General features: G+C 41.2%; 1 protein-coding gene across 2 annotated transcripts in view; it reads right to left on the reverse strand.

Moving 5' to 3' along the window:
- Nucleotides 1–233: 233 nt before the first annotated feature.
- EPG5 (ectopic P-granules autophagy protein 5 homolog) overlaps nucleotides 234–17,947 on the reverse strand; it is a gene marked incomplete at its 5' end in the record, with an annotated part of 77,933 nt that continues 60,219 nt past the window's right edge. The window contains 8 exon segments of one of the 2 annotated variants that reach the window (XM_034773404.1): nucleotides 234–2,657; nucleotides 4,522–4,636; nucleotides 6,036–6,251; nucleotides 7,657–7,876; nucleotides 8,976–9,218; nucleotides 11,577–11,721; nucleotides 11,857–12,066; nucleotides 16,680–16,865. In XM_034773404.1, coding sequence (XP_034629295.1) covers nucleotides 2,475–2,657; nucleotides 4,522–4,636; nucleotides 6,036–6,251; nucleotides 7,657–7,876; nucleotides 8,976–9,218; nucleotides 11,577–11,721; nucleotides 11,857–12,066; nucleotides 16,680–16,865 — 1,518 coding nt within the window. 2 annotated transcript variants of the gene reach the window in all.

The following is a 17,947-nucleotide window of genomic DNA, read 5'->3' on the forward strand; positions in this document are numbered from 1 at the left end:
CAGGATACGGTGAGGGAGCCCAGGCTGGTGGAACAGGCAGGCTCAGAGGGACCTCAGTGGTACCCTGGAAGAGGGGTCCAGCCTGTCTCAATCTGCTCTAAGAATTCTAAGAGTTCTATGGACTGTGCTATACAGGAGGTCAGACTAGATGATCACAAAGTGTCCAACGCTGGAAGGGACCAATGACCTTCCCCTCCCAGCCTTCATTTTCTTAATAGAAAGTAGGGTGCAGCCCAGCAGACCATTCACTTTATTGCAATGGACACCTTACAGTTCAAGTTTTCCAAAAGCCACAAATATTGATACTTTAGGGATCAAAACTGCACAAATTAACTATAAACAGCTTTTATTTACAAACTTGTAATAAATATCACCACGAAGAAAAAGCAACATTCTTGTCATTCTCCTCCTGGGCCTCTCTTAGGACCTCTGCCAATCATATAACATGGTCGTGTAACGTGCACACAAGGAATAGAGTCAGGAAAGGCAACTAACCTAACCTGAAGACTTCAAACACCCAGACAATACCTTCATCTCCCAAGAACAATAAGTTACACACTGGGGGATGATATGGCTGCTTCTTGTGGCTCGATGGAATTATCGGGACCTTAACCAGGAGCTACTTGATTTCCATTTTTTTTATTTCATATGGTCTTTGGAGGCCTAGTACATTATAAACTCACAATCTGTAAAAACTCAAAGGCTGACACAATGGCTTCTGTTTTAAAACCTGCATGTCAAATATATACATAAAAGTCTTGTGTTTTCACATTTTTTACACAACTGAGGCATAACATTACGTCTAATAAAGGTGCTAAAACCAGTGCCTTAAGCCTAAACGAAAAAAGCAGTAGAATTTATTTTTCCAGTTGCGAAGTTCCCAAAAGGGCCCGTTAAAGACATGCGGTAGTGATGGTTGGCTGATGCACAAAATGAAGGACATAGCAAATATGGGCTGGTACATAGAGAACAAAACTGCAAGACCAATTGGAGAATGGGTGTTGTCTGAAGTCCCAACTGACATGGTTTGCATAATTTGGCAAGAAGAGAAAGGGAAATTACAAAACAAGTGAGTCACTCAGTAACTGGTTAGTTCTCTAACACTAAAACTATATGTAAGTGCAATACTGGTGAATGTGCTGATGATCAGTTATGGAAGAGGTTGTAGGTAGGACTTTTCCTTTATTGGTGACCAGAGCTAAGTGTTTTAAAATGTGAGCGTGTCCTAAACATAAAGGCACTGAGTAATGGATGGGAAAAAGATATCATGGTTCCTTTGCAAAAATCCTGAGGTATTCACAGACCACGGCAACGGAACTTTAAGGCCGTTTGGAACACATCAGATCCTACGGAGGCAAATAAAATGGCTACAGAGCCATATAAACACAGCTGGGAAGACCTGTTCTCTGCTTTCTTATTAGATGTTCCTTTCATTAATGCACTCAAAGAAGGCAACAAAGATTATGATAATTAAACTGACAAATTTCCAGGCCCACGGTTCACACCTTGGTAACAGAATTTTAAGAAGAAATCACCAAATTAAACACAGAGTAGGTCACTTCTCACAGTGTCATCTCCGATATCAAGATACCCAACTAGTGAGGAAGGAAAGCCACAGTAGTCTCCCTGCCGGTCAATTCAGCCCTAAAACAACCAGTCTCTTTCAGCAGCACCGAGGAATTGGTGAGTTAACATGAATACCAATGGCTATTTTCCCTTCTACATCTAGAAACTCAGTTCTTGACTTTATCTGTCTTTATAATAGAAGCAACCTGGACATGAATGGTTCATTCTAGCAAACTATATGGAATCAGATTCTGTCACATCTGGAAGTTGGGAAAAATCTCAAGTGCTTAGTTAAAATTTCAGCTACTGCTTATAGGGGTGCGAAAAGATGTAAAAGGTCACATTCCACTGCAGAGGTCTGCGCAATCACAGAGAAGTTCAATTTTTAAAGAGACACTATATTCATGGATATAGTGAGTTTCCAAGTTTCAGAATAGGTAGGTAGATAACTTTTAGAGGTGCCATGGTTAAACAGTGGTCCAAAACTCTGCTTACACACAATCCTGATGTGTGGATTGGCCCAAGCAATGAAGTCTCAGAAGAAGAAAAAGGCACAAAGCAAAAAACCAACTGCTGTATATAAGACAAGGACAAGCTACATTCTCTCAAAGGATTCACATATCTAGTCTCAATTACCCTTTTAGATTGTGCTATACACGGGAAGCCATTCAAGTGTTTTCACCAGACAGAAATTGAGTGACTCCATTTAAAGCAGTATGTTAAGAACTTAAAATACCCAAGAAAGTTAAAAACATGCCTGTGGACATTTCCCACCCATGCTCCCCCTTCGATTCATTTTGATATAAAGTACAACTCTCCAAGTGAAAATTACTTGTGCAATAACAACTTTGAACATAAACTGGAGAAAGCCAAGACTGTAAAAAGGTTTCTGGTGATCTCAGTGCCTGCTATCGTATAATGTCCAAGTAATGCACTTCTGGGTACAGAGTGTTCACAAGGAGAGCCAAGAGATTATTTGCATCTTGAAGACAATGATCTGGGTGCTTGATAAACTGGGATGCTTGGGAGAGCTGTTCCTGATACTCCGTATATTGTTTGCTTGATGCCATAGATTCAAGGGTATTCAGTGCCTACAAATAGAGGGAAAAATTCAGTTAGCTAAGTATATTCTGTCCCTATTTTCTGCAGTTATAATTAATAGGTCAGATCATTAGCTGGTTTAAACAAATGTGATTCCATTTACTTAAATGGATCTATGTTGATTTACACTACTCGAGGATCTGACCCTACATCTACCTAGTGGTTTTATACAAATATTTGTATAACAAGCTCCCATGATCATGTAACATTCAACATCCACATTTTGTACAGTACAGTATCAGCAGATTAGATTCACACTACATATACCAATGTTGTTCTCTCTCTATGGGTGATAGGAACAACTACCCTGTCTTAAGTTTCACTGTGGTTCTTTAATAGGCATATCATTTATATTTACATCAGGCACTAAACAGTTAACCTTAAGGGAAAACACACCAAATACAGCTCGTAGTACTCTTGCAATTCATTTCACAATGTTCTCCTCAGTGCCCATGATTTCCATATACGTATGTATATTGTTTCTGCCCAACACTGTCAGGTTAAAAATCCTATGTTAAAAAGAAATCCCTAACCTAAGTTAGCGATAACACCAGTGATTAATTAAAGCTGGAAGAATTCTGAATGAACCTCATTTACTTTTCACTCATACCAAAGAAGGAAAAGAGTAGACAGCTTCGCTTTCATTTCTGATTAATTCCACTGTCAGGTTCTCATGCACTAGCATACTGCTGCAATGTGTGGCTTGCAAACAATCTGCAAGAGGATGTTTTTCTGTTGTCTTAGTCATTTAAAGGTTTGTATTCACAAAACATAAATGTTGGGCTAAACATAGCCTGAACATAACCCTTTACAAGGAATATATTAAAGTCAAGGCTGATATTTTTTCATCCCTTCTACCTGCTGTTGCTGGGTTCCAACATTCCTGAACTCAGCTATCGTGGACATGACAACGTTGCATTGATTTGCCCAATGGAACAATTTTAAGCCAGTTAAGTTAAATTGGTACAAAAGGCTTCACAGACACTCTTATTTGGATTTAAACCAGTCTTATTTAGCTTAGACAATTAGGAATCCGTTAAACTGAAATAAGCCCCTCTTAAATAGAAATGAGAGAGAGCCCACACAGAGGTATGCACCAATTTAAAAATCACACTTAATTAAACCAGTGCATCTTGTCTATACAGGCGAGGCCTCAGAAGAACTTAACCCTTTCCTGTCCGCTTTTTATTGACACTTTTTGTATTCTGAAGTTATTGGAAAGGTTTATTTTTGATCCAAAGTTTAAGAAACACACAAATTACTGCAAATTGATGTTCCATTGGTAAAAGTGCTCAATCCTCTCCTTCGCCCCACTGTCAAAGAGTATATTTTCCAGTTCCTTCTGTTATCTAGTTTCCATTATTTCTCACTCAGTCTATTCAACTTACTATTTCACTGAAAGCCGTGTGTTTTAAGATTTATAATGTGACAAAATATTCCTGCCAAACAACATGGGTTGCTGTGCAACCAGCTTTGCCTATGCAACTCACTTCCCTGGCCTAGATCACCTCAAGTATCTTAGTCTTGCTCTCTCAAACACACACTAGCAGTCCTACCAAGTTATAGCAAATAGTGCAGTAGTTTGTGATACCAACAAATGTTCCTCAAGTTACAAGGATAACATCAAGTAATTGCTTTTGAAATTCAGAATTTAGACCCAGATATAAAGAGGGGGAAAGCACTGAGGGCCAAATTAGGATGGACATTTCGCTCTCACTGAAATCAGGCATTTCAGAGGAGAAGGTAGGCTTAATATACATTGTTTGTAATGATTCCCATGAGCCTCACACTGCAACTTGATTAGCCAATACAGAGACAGAGGCTGCTCAGTGAAATCAACGGCTGACACACTACCTGCTGGGCTTTCTGTGAGAGCTGCAATTCTGAACCAGGCTTCAGACGGATTTGATTCTCCTGAGGAATCTGCACCGACAGGAAGGCTGACATACTGCGGGCAACCACGCGGAACCTTAAGTGTCAAGAGGAAGAGAGAAGTTGATGTAAAATTTAGATATTACTGAGCATCAGGATTAGACGTGCCAAAAACATCACCCTATTATTTCTTGCACTAAACCAGGTGAAGGATCTTTCTCCCCCCCTCCCCTTTTTTTAAATGCAATGCACCACTTGCAGTATAATACAAATTAACACAAATAAACTGGAGATCTCATTGGTCCCTAGCTATATCCTCAGATCACCCCAAACCACTTCTTTTAATTCTTTGTACTTACATCCTTTGTGTATTTTGAGATGTCTATCGCCGGAAAAGGGTGAAATCCTGCCCCCACTCAACTTAATGGGAGTTTTGCCATTGGTAAGGTTAAGAGTCTGTCACTGGCATTTTTAGTAAAGGTCAGGGACAGGGCATAGGCAATTAACAAAAATTCATGGAAGCCGGTGACCTGTCCCTGACTTTTCACTAAATAATACCCTAAGGGAAGACTAATAGTCAGAGTGATGCTGGGATTGATCTCCAGCAGCCACTCCAGCCCACTGCTGCTCCAGTCCCGAGGGGGGGGGGGGGGGAGGAGAGGAGGCGGCAGCCCCACCACTGCTCCAGTAGCAGTGGGGCTGACCCAACCCCGGCTGCTGCTCCAGTGGCCCCAAGGCTGACAGCTGCTCCAGCCCTGCCCTGGAAGTAGTCATGGAGGTCCCCAAAAGTCACAGAATCCGTGACCTCTGTGACAGAATTGTATCCTTAGCCATTGGTTTCAATGGGGCTGGATTTCACCCAAAAGAAACCACTCACGTGCTTAAAGCTATGCTCATGCTTAAGTGCTTTGCTGGATCAGGGCCAAACAAATATTTCTGGTTTGGAGTACGTTCCCTTTCATTTTTCAGTTGGATTTCTTTTTGTTCTCTTATTACCAAGATCCCTATCCACCTCTTCAGGAAGTAAACTGCTTAACACGCAAAGTTCGGTGTTTCTTTGAACCACTCATGTTTTCCAACACATACAGGATAATATAGGAAAGGCAGAGTGGAACATGACTACACACACGCTGGTAATGTCAGACATGCAAGACAGTTGACTGCTAGAGACAAGGTAAAAGAAAGCCAGGCAAGTATTTTCCTTGATGGATCTCTCTGCAAACCTAACTAGAGATGGCACCAAACCAGAACTCCCAACTTCCCCTCTCTCCAGCACAAATTATGGGAAAGTTTACATTCAGATCTTAATGCGGTCCAAACTCCATTGCTTCTCTATAACAGGCCAAAACAAGAACACCCCCAAACCTTCAGAAGCTTTGGATTCCTAACCCAACTTCAGAGCTTAGTTCCATCCATTCATAAAGCGTATAGGATTTGAGCAAGTATTTTCAAAATACGTGCTTTCTTAATCAGAGCGCTCCTTCCTAAATTCTTACCTGGGTGACAAAGGAGATTTCTTGCCTAGACCAATAACACCCAATATTCCGGACATCAACCTCTCCTCCGCCAACTGGTTCTGCCTGCCCTGTATTGAGAGCAATATCCGGATGACAGATTCAATCAGGATGGCGTCATTCTGCTCCGTTTGGAGTAAGGATAACTGCAGGGCTTTATGCCACCAAAGAAACAGCTTTGCCTCTTCCTTCACTGAGCTTTTGGTAGATGAAAGAACAATGCTTAGAAACTGAACTTCCTTCTCCTTCAACATCTCGTAAGCCTGTGGCACGGGGAAGTGTCCCTTTGCCCACCAGCCCAGTGAGGTGTTTAGTTGACACGTTTGTGAAGGACATTTAGATATACTAGTATTTATCCTGGAATAACTCCAGTGAAGTAGCATTCCAGAAAGTATGGGCTTGATGTAGAAATTAAAGGGGGAGGTTCAAAGGCCAGTATTATGTAGAAGATCAAACTAGACTATCCCAATGACTCCTTCAGCCCTTACATTTATTAATAAATGGTATAAAATCTGGTGCAACAGACTGGTGAGTCAGGCCCATTGTTCTTTGATCTTGGCTTTGTTTACAGGTATTTGATACTCTTGAGGAGCAGTAGATTTTGTTTTAACCATGATTTTAAAACTTTCCACTTTATTGTATAGCAGTGGAAACACTGAAGGCTTCTGCTGAGCAAAGCACACAGCACAAGTTCCTCTGTGGCTATTTTTAAAGATTGTTTTAAAACCAAACGGCCTGAAGGTCACACACAAGGTTAATGAACTCAGACATTCCACAGAAAGCAACAGCACGAGAGATCTGCATCAGACTGTGCTCCAATAACTTCTGTCCAGTCCTCCTACCACCAAAAAACCCTGCAGCAATCTTGGAGCATGTGTTTAGCATTGGAGAAGGTACCAAAACAGCCTTTTGCAGATTGCTGTCTTTCCCCACTTTGGCAATCAAGTGGATAGAGTTGGAGGGTACTACAGTCATCAGATGGCCAAGAGATTTGAACTGCAAAAAGGAGAGCATGCATTCTCCTAGCAAGGCTTTTTAATCAAGAAAATTTTGCCCCTATTGCCACTGAAATGGAGAGGCATTTACCAGCCAACAGATTTGCTACATTCTGGATAGAACTGTTGAGCAGTATGTAATACTTACTAGTGCATTATACACCAGCACTATTTGTGTTTTAATAAGTACTTAGTACTTACAGTACCATAGCACTTTACAGCTTCAAAGCTCTTTACTAACAACACTCAATTCTCACCACGCTCCTTCCCGTTTGGTTTACCCGTGTTTTACAGGGATACAGGGACATGAAGACCTCCATTTTCAAAAAGTGTCCACCAATACTGGGTGCCCAGTTGGAAATACTCAGTCCTGAATGTTTTCCCCCAAAGTTGAGCATCCCACATTAGCTTCAGCACCTTATAAAAATATCAGGCCCCTAGCATCTCCAATTGAACACTGAGAATGTAACATATTCCAAATTAGTAGATACCTGAAAATGTAGGCCAAGATGACTTGCTCAAGAAACAGTGGCAGAGCTGGGATTGGAAAGCCTGGAGTATAGTCCTATACCAGACCGAACGACTGTACTGAATCAAACTTTAAATACCTTGGATACACTTGCTCTAGCCATTTGCCAAGAGTTAGCAGCATTTTCATTTCATTGGTCAGAGTCTGCTCAGTGTTTAAACGCTGCAGCATGTAGACATAAAGGGTCAGGTAGCTTCCCAAGGATAAACATTCCTGCAGAAATTCTTCCATTGTGAGTTCAGGAACTTGAAGGGAGGCGAGTATAGGGCCCCAGCCTAAATCCTGGTTGAGAGGAAATTCTTAAAACAAAGTGAGAAGAAAATACAGAAAGGACAGGACGTGTTTGTTAAAACAGTTTTAGGACAGGGTAAAGCTTTAGACCTAACCTACTTGATTATGTTCCTTTAAATTAAATAATTCATACTTTGGCAGCTATATTCCAAATCATCAGCTAGTCAGGGAATCATGGAGGTTAAAGATGGAAAAGACCTATTAGGCTATCTCCATGTAAGCAAGTACATTTGCAGGTATTACAGCAGTATTCATTTTATAAGTCCCAGTGACAGGACTTGAAACACTTCCCTTGGGTGGGCTAAAATCTTACAGAATTGACTGGGGCAGAAATAGATATATAGTTCCATGGACATCACTCCAAAAACCTACACAATTGGAGAGAGAACATGATCCTCTCTACAAGGTTTCTTATAACCATCCCACAGAATTCTACCAAACATACAATTTGTATTAAATTCTACATGACTGTTTTTAAAAAGTTTTATAGAAAAACCATCCTTTTCTATAAAAACAACAAGGAGTCTGGTGGCACCTTAAAGACTAACATATTTATTTGGGCATGTTAGTCTTTAAGGTGCCACCAGACTCCTTGTTGTTTTTGCAGATACAGACTAACACGGCTACCCCCTGATACTATCCTTTTCTATTAAATTCCGTACGACTTTTCCATAAAAGGATGGACTAGAATAAATAGGAAGCGTCATTTACGTCCCCTCAGCTAGAAAGAGAATAGCCATCAGGCAAAGCCAGACAGTATCAGAAAGTGATGTGTGGATGGAAACAATTCTAAGAAATCATTACATTAAGACTGTAAAACATACAACCAAAGAAATTCAAAAATAAGCAACAACACTGTCCATAACCTACTTGACTGTGTATAGATATTACTGCAGATACACATACGGAGCACAGTAAGTAACATCGACAACGTACTTCAGGAAAGACGGTCTGATTATGAAATTAAAACCAAGTTAAAGCTATTACTGAGTGGCCTGAGGCTACAAGGAGCTCCAAACTAGCAATTAATTAGTGGACATTTCAAGGGTGATCATTAATGTTAGCTCAGAACATGGCATAAGTGATAGAATAGAGGTTCTCTCTTACCTTCATTAAAGTAAGCTGTAATACAAGCTTCTGTAGTCTCTGCCATATGTCTGACCGAGGCCAGGCTCTGGCATGCTGCTGTTAGCAGGGGCATCACTAGCAGGCCATGCACTTTGGTGTTGATCCAGTTTTGTAAACTACCTCGTAGCGACTCTGCTGTTGTGATGCTAGCATTATTCATCATCATCAGTGCTTCTGAAAAGAGACTACTGAGAGCCATATGACGCGTTTGCATATCCATGTCTGAAAGTCAAAGACAAAAATACCAGTAAGAACAAGTCAGGTGTAAAAATAAAAATTAAAGAAGGGATGGTCCTGTGTTTAAGGCACTGGACTGGGACTCTTGAGATCTGGGTTCAATTCTTGTCACTGCAATAGACTTCCTGTATGACCTTGAAAAAGTCACTTATTCACTATGTGCCTCAGTTCTACATCTATAAAAAGGAGAGGATAATCCTTCCTAAGAATCCACTTTGTCTTGCAGAATTAGACACTTCAGGCAAGGCACTATATTATTTGTACAGTGCCTCACACAACAGAGTCCTGATCTCAGCTGGGGCATCTAGGTGCTACTATTATTTAAGTGGGGGGGGGGACATTTACTGGGCTCCCACTCAACACAACTTGGTTGTAAAATAAAGTTAATGAACAACTTATAGCGGTTTGATCACTTCAAATATGACCAGACGAGTCCTAGAGATTTTAGCAGTCCCACAGCATTTCCCAAAATACCAGATTATCCAGATAACCTTGCCAGTCTAAGCACCTGAACCCCTTGCTTCATATTCAGACCCTGAATCTCTTTTCATAGTACCTATTCTATTTCATAGGGACCCTTTAAATAGCAACCTCTTATAACAATTTTCTTTAAAGCAATTTAAACATGTCATTATAATGCTTAGTTCTTATTCTTTTCACAATTTAATTCAACAATTTACATTACTAAATGGAAATTAAGTATTTTAATACTATTTTTATAAACTGAACAACTAACTCGTTAATCCTCACAGCCCACTGCAAGGAAGTATTACTGGCACCATAGTTCAAATGGTGAAACTGAGGCTAAGAAGTTAAATGACTTCCAAGGCCACAGCCACTTAGACCCGGCTGTAAAAAAATTTTATCGGACACCTAATGAACCAAAGGATGACAAGAAAAGAGAGAATTCCATCTGAGCAAGGACCTGGGGCAATGCTCTTGTGAGAAGTCCAGCCCTCCCCACCCCAGCTACTGTGAAGTGGGAATGTGCTGTCATTGGATGCTGCTAAGGGAGCTGCACCATTTTCCTCCCATCAGCTTCTAACCAGCAAGTATCAGAGGGGTAGCCGTGTTAGTCTGAATCTGTAAAAAGCAACAGAGAGTCTTGTGGCACCTTTAAGACGAACAGAAGTATTGGGAGCATAAGCTTTCGTGGGTAAGAACCTCACTTCTTCAGATGTAAGAAATGGAAATCTCAATCTGGACAATGATCCCTCACTTTCACAGACCTTGGGAGGCAGGCCAGACCTCGCCCACAGACAACCTGCCAACCTTAAGCATATTCTCACCAGCAACCACGCACCACACCATAACAACTCTAACTCAGGAACCAACCCATGCAACAAACCCCGATGCCAACTCTGCCCACATATCTACACCATCACAGGACCTAACCAGATCAGCTACAACATCACTGGCTCATTCACCTTCACGTCCACCAATGTTATATATGCCATCATATGCCAGCAATGCCCCTCTGCTATGTACATTGGCCAAAGTGGACAGTCACTACGCAGGAGGATAAATGGACACAAGTCAGATATCAGGAATGGCAATATACAAAAACCTGTAGGAGAACACTTCAACCTCCCTGCCCACACAATAGCAGATATAAAGGTAGCCATCTTACAGCAGAAAAACTTCAGGACCAGACTCCAAAGAGAAACTGCTGAGTTCCAGTTCATTTGCAAATTTGACACCATCAGATCAGGATTACACAAAGACTGTGAATGGCTATCCAACTACAGAAACAGTTTCTCCTCCCTTGGTGTTCACACCTCAACTGCTAGCAGAGCACCTCACCCTCCCTGATTGAACTAACCTCGTTATCTCCACACTGATATATACCTGCCTCTGGAGATTTCCATTACTTGCATCTGAAGAAGTGAGGTTCTTACCCACGAAAGCTTATGCTCCCAATACTTCTGTTAGTCTCAAAGGTGCCACAGGACCCTCTGTTGCTTTTAACTAGCAAGTGTTTGATAAATCTGATACATGACAACGTGCTGTTCAGCTGCTAAAAGGCGGGCTCTTCCACCACCCATTCCAAACCACCTACACCCAAGAACCTTCTTTCTTTTGGCTGATGAGTGAGAGAGGGAATTCTCTCCCCTTCAGCTGTGTGAGAGGGCATATGTGTTCTTCAAAACCAAGGTACTTTCCAAGGGACATTCATTACACAGTCAATAAATCCTCAGAGGTCCAAAGCCCATCTCAGAAATATCGCATGTATTTTAAATGCATAAAATAGTTCAAAAAAGTATCTGTATCTGTAACTAGCCTAACTCTATAAATAATATGTCTTGACAACTGTAAAAAACATGGCATTTCCTTAGAACCAACCTGGAGGGTTAAAGATGACAATATCGTCTAAGAGCTTTGACATTTCTTGTTCCAATACTGAAAGGGTTATTTTTCCATTTTGTTCCAGGATGCTGAGAAACTGAACCACTTGGTGAATGTATGCTTGGCATTTTAGTGTTGCGTCCTATTAAAATTTAAAAAAGTTGGCACACTTAGCTCTATTCTCATGGCCCATATGACCACACGACACATCACAACCTTAACAAGACAACTAGAAGATGATCAAGAACAGTCCAGAAGAACTGCCAATCATACTTACAAGATGCACATGACTATCGGAAGAAGCACCAAAGCCTGCAGAAACTTTTAAGAGTTTCATTATCAGTTCAGCTGCAGAATCCTTGGCTAGGATGATGGAAGGAGGATAGTGGCTTCTAAAGTAGCTGATGATGCTTTTATAAGATTCAATGCGCACAAGTTGCCATGGAAGAGAGCTGGTCTGTCCAAGGAGGTTAATCAGTGGCGATTCCTGAAAATTAAAAAAAACCAAATTCTCTTTTTATGAACAGTCACAATACTAAGTATTGGAAACTAATGGAGAGATCAATCCACAATGTTTAGATTAGAGATGCACAGAGTGTAATAAAAAAACCTACCAAACAGCTGACTGCTAGCAGTGTGGCTTTAATAGTTCATTGTGCTAAAATAATACTCATTGCATTTGTATGTACTATTGGTATTACAGTGGCATCTGACAGCCCCAACCAAAATTAGCAGATCAATGTGTTGGCACAATATGATGGTCCTTGCCATAAACAGAGCTTCAATCTAAACACATAGGAAAGCGTAAGAGGGCAAACGGAGAAACAGAGACATGACCTGACTTCCATAAGGTCACACTGGTCGGGTAATATATATCAGTGGCCGAGGGGGGAACAGAACCCAGGCCTCCCATCATTTGGTCCAGTGGTTTATCCACTACACTATGATACCTCCAATTCATTCTCTCTCTCTCTCTCTCTCTCTCTCTCTCACACACACACACACACACACACACCCCATCTCAACTTCTTTCCCTCCTCACATCTAAGGAGTTCCAAAAACATTCCACTACAAGAAAGCTGCAGCCACAAAGGTTCTCCTAATTCACAATGAACTAACTTGGTTAAGTTCCAGTGTATTTACTTATACAACAGAATGATTGCATATTCCTATGTTTCTCAATTGCAGTTAACTCGGTAAAATCGAGTACCCTAATGACCTGGAAATAATCCAAATGAAATCAGATTGACAAGAATGTTACAATTATAATTTTAATAAAGATATAACAATTCAGCCATGCTGTGTCCATTTTAGGACACTCTCAGGAAAAAAGGACTCAAATCAGAACTTGTCATTCAGGTGAAGAAGTCACAGGAACGTTCTAAGGGAAGAAAAAAGAGTTAAGATGCTAATGAACCTTGCTTTAAAGTGTTTTATACCAAGCCTGCTGGAGGTAGGAGGAAAATCTCTTTGGGTGGCTCACACATTATACCCAAGTGTATCTTTAGAAGTTTAAGGAAGATCTTTGAAATGACAAAATATCTAGGTGGTCATTGAAAGGAGTGGAAGGTTTCAGAGTAGCAGCCGTGTTAGTCTGTATCCGCAAAAGGAACAGGAGTACTTGTGGAAAGGAGTGTGTCGCCTGGGATACTGAACTCCAGTCATTTGAATAAGTTGGAAAATACAACGGCGATTGCGGATTAGAGGCTAGGATGGAGAACTACGTCATACCTCCTTCAAACACAATGCATCAAAGGAACTGAAACAGAAGCTGATTATTATTGTTAATAATTTAGGAGCCCCTGTCATGGACCAGCACCCTATTGTGCTAGGCTCTGTGCAAACAAAGAATTTTTGGGAGACTCACCATGCCACCACAGGGGGAATTGGGGACCTGTGAAGTGACCCATAGCTAATTGTATGTAAACTGCACTGATTTCCATCTTTGACCTTTGTAATGAATCTTTAAAACCCACTTTTGCTAAATGCTCCTCTTTGTGTTTAATGCATTTATTCTCTCTATCGGACAAATATTTAAATGCAACCATAAAGTGGAACTCAGGTGCTGTCGGAGACTAGGATATCTCCATCCACCGGGGGGGGGGGGGTTTACTGGTGGAATAAACTCAGCCAAAGGCAGCTGGTTATAAAAATATGCAGATTGTGCTGCAATCTCTGCCCAATGAGGAGTCACAGCCAATGTCAAGCTGGCATAGAGATGAATCAGGCCTTAGGAATGCTACATCACCCTGACCTGCTGCTATAGTTACATAGCGTCTCCATGTGTACGTTCAGAAGGGAAGGGAGAGTTTTATGTTATGAAATAAATGTTTGTAGAAGCAGCTATATGGCTGAGGCTATAAACAATATTCCAGAAATGTAAAGAATGCTGATGACTGATTCAATTTGTTTATATCATGTTATAAAAGTACAGAATCAGAGTGTATTTGGGTGTAACAGGATGACGGATGTTTCCATGGGGATTGTTTTATGCTCCTTGGCAATTATGTCAGGGTTCCTGCACCAAGTTTTACTGTTTTCCAGTTTTGAACAGCCCTAGGCCAACTGGGGATAGATGCAGATGTGGGCTGCATTAGGACCAGCAGCAGTTCAAGCTAATTGTACTTAAATATCATACGGGAAAATGAAAAGAGCTCCTATAGATTTTTATATAGGGGAGAAGGGTAGCCTCTCTACCCTTCATGGCTGTTGGGGAAGAATCACCTGGAGGAGTGAGATAAAGACTCAGTGGTGGGGACAAACGTGTATATTTGGTTTTTTACAACCCCTAAAAAGTCGCTGGAGGCTCAGTTGCAGCTAGATCACTGCTTCTTACAACCACTTCCTACGATAGAACAACTTCCACTTAAGCAATACACAAAATATTACTACACACTCAAATCTCTTAGCTCTCCCTGGAGTACAGCTGTTTATTACATTTAAGAGTAGCACACTTCAGTTAATCATTCCCTGCTTGAGAGAATACAGCAGCCTGCCTCCTTGTAGAGGGCTGACTCCTCATTAGAAAGGCTTGGAACCAGATATATCTATCTGGATTCATTGAATATGTCTCCCGTCTCCCTCAAGCTCTGGACGCATGTACACCTCTACCATAATATAACGCGACCCGATATAACATGAATTCGGATATAACGCGGTAAAGCAGTGCTCTGGAGGGGCGGGGCTGCGCACTCCAGTGGATCAAAGCAAGTTTCACCTATAACGCGATACGATTTTTTGGCTCCTGAGGACAGCATTATATCGGGGTAGAGGTGTACATTAAAAACTGTAAAATTCAATTCACAGAGAGGTCATCATGCCACATTCACACAACACAGTATAAAAGTCTAGTCTGAATTAAACTGAAACAACATAGCTAAGGGTATTTTCAGTCCTTATTCTCACAGAAAGGCCCTAACTAGTGAAATGTTCTTATTTACAAAGGCCGTGGGGATCAGGGTGAAGCAATAATTTTATTAATCCACCAGGGTAAATCAGGCTCCTCACATGAAGATGTCCCACTGTGGGCACTAGAAAGCTACCTCAAAAGAGAGAGATGGTCCAGCGTTTAGGGCACTACGCTGGGACTTGGGTAACCTGGCTACAAGTCCCTGTTCCACTAAACACTTCCTGTAGCATCTTTGTGCCTCAGTTGCCCATCTGTAAAATGGGGATAATAGCACTTCCCTGTGTGTTGAGAGGATAAATACAGTACAATGGTGAGATGCTTAGATATGCTAAAGGGAACCATATATATGTTGTGACCAGACGAGATGCCAGCTCAGGTCAGAGCCAGTCAATTCACTTGTGTATTAGCATAGATCAAAGCGATTGTTAAATGTCTGAATGTATTTGGTGTTTAAACATAATGAAAATGAATGGGTCGTTACTTGCATAGTTTTCAATCATTTGTGTCCAGTTATAACGTTATGGCAAACATTTACATAACAAATACACCTGTAACTAAAGCTGTGTGAAATGCCAATGAAAAGCTTTATCAGTAAAAAGGCTAATTTCAAAGCACATGGTCAGTGTGTGTGATGACCTGAGGTCAAATAGACACAAAATACATTCCTCACTGCCGGACATCAAAGGAAAAGCCCACATTGAGTAGCGTCACTGTCAGTTGTTGTCTGTGAGAAGAAGCTGTAAGTCTGGATTTAAGGAAAGCGCCTTCATCTCTGGACTGTTTGGACTCTTACAGGGGAGTGTACCAGATGCAAAAGTAGAGATCCCCAGAAATCATCTGGGTACCCTGAAAAGATTTTCGGGGAAACTGGCAGTTTATTACATCACTGCCACCATTTGGAATTACTCACCTGTACTTATATTTTACCTGCTTTAACCTTTCAATAAAAGTGTACTTAGTTTACTATAGAAATTGGCTACCAGCATTGTCTTTGGTGTAAGATCTAGAGTACCAGTTGATCTGGGCTAAGTGACTGGTCCTTTGGGACTGGGAGCAACCTGATGTGGTGTGATTTTTGGCCTGAGCGACCTTTTATCACAAAGTTCAGTTTGTCTGGGTGGCAAGACAGACTGGACAGTTTGAAGGGACAGTCTGTGACTTCAGGGTAAGACTAGTGTAGTGATCCAGGAGTTCCCATTTGTCAGTGGGTTGTGGTGAAATCTAATTATAGAAAACACCAGCAGATTGGGCAGTCTGTCCTGTTTTTTTGACAGTTTGCCCTGAGGCGGGCACTCACAGTTGAGAGCCACTCCAGACAACGTGACATACATATCTAAGATAGACAGACCCAATGGATCCAGGTTTGGACATAGTTCATGGAATTTCTTTTACCAGTGTGCTGCAGCTTAGGCAGGGTTTAGACATGGTACACTTGCTTGCCTGGTAATGGAAATTAACAGAGATTAATGGATGCAAGGTATATTTCTGTAAACCTGATGGACCACTCTATCAGCCTATCAGACACACTGTCTGGCCTCAACCATTAATATGGTGGCTTCCAATTGCCATCTCCCCATGTGTCATCTGCATAGGTCCCCGTAGCACATAAACAAAGCTTAGAATGCTAAGATGTCTAAGTTTGTGACAAACCCCAGGCAATCTGATCCATCTCTGAACCTTTTCAAAATTACCTCTTTGCTTATAAGCTGCTCCTCCTTTGCCAACAGAACCACCATACAGAGCAAGCAGACAATCATACTGTGCGTTTCAGGACAGGGCTTGGGATTCCAGGCATCAGACAGGACGCTGACCCAGTTTACGTCACATAAAACAGAACCCAAGAAAATGAAACAACTCTTCGGGCTGCCTCTTTCAACCTAGGAGAAAACAGACAGGCACCTTTATTTTATTTATTTAGATTTAAATAACTCAAAAGACACTGTCCGTAGCTTTAGGCACCCTAGCATCATTAATAAAGCTATTCAATCTCCGCAGCTTTAAATAAGCCATTCAACAGGACCTCAAGTCAGCCAGTCATCTACAAGAATTCCCTTCTACCCCCCTTCATCATCAAGGAAGTATAACCCTCAGCCCTCCCAAAACCCCAGTCAAAGAAATGTCTTTTGCAGTATTTCCAGAAGGCCACCAAATTCAGACTATTTCAAATGCAGAGGCAATATTCAGGCTATTGTGGACTTTCCGTTGCAAAATTGCAACTGGCTTTTCTCTCTTTGGGGAAGATCAAAAAATTCTGTATCAATTTTAGATGTGCAGGGACAATGTAACACTGACAGGAAGGCAGTAAAGGCCTTGGAAGAAAGATTCTGGAGTTCCACCACTATCTGTATTACAATTTTAGGGTGTAAATCAGAAGCAGTCAACTAGAAAATGGAAGTATGGTGATCATTTTAGTTAGCATAAAAATGGTTTATAATCCACTGATTGATACTTCACACATGGTCTATATATTGATACTTATTTTCCAAAGTCATGTTAATTATACATTATAAACCCAAAGTGCTCGAGAGTCAACTTTTGGGGAAATGTTCAGTACATTACCAAAATGAACACTAATTTGATTAATATTCTTTCTCAAGTTCCCGACTTGTCTAGAAATTCATTTATAAGCTGTCCTCGACGCAAATGCCTGCAAGCCTAAAGCCAAGCTGACAAAATCATTCTTAGAAAGTTTAATACCTCACTGCATGGTGACAATGGCTAGGCAGCTGGTATGGTGTGGCCACTGCCCATCATGCTGCCCAGCTGCCCACGTGCTCCCTATTTTTCTGTTGTATCTTCCCATTGTCTCGGGTCTTATAGGTAGAATGTAAGCTTTTTGGGACAGTGACCATGTTTTTGTTCTGTGTTTGTACAATACCTAGCACGATGAGGCCCTGGTTCATGAGTAGGACTTATTATTTATTTGCATTGTTGTAGTGCCTATATTAAAGGAAAGGAA

The sequence above is a fragment of the Trachemys scripta genome, chromosome 6 (genome assembly GCF_013100865.1).
Source record: "Trachemys scripta elegans isolate TJP31775 chromosome 6, CAS_Tse_1.0, whole genome shotgun sequence".
NCBI classification, from domain to species: Eukaryota; Metazoa; Chordata; order Testudines; family Emydidae; genus Trachemys; species Trachemys scripta.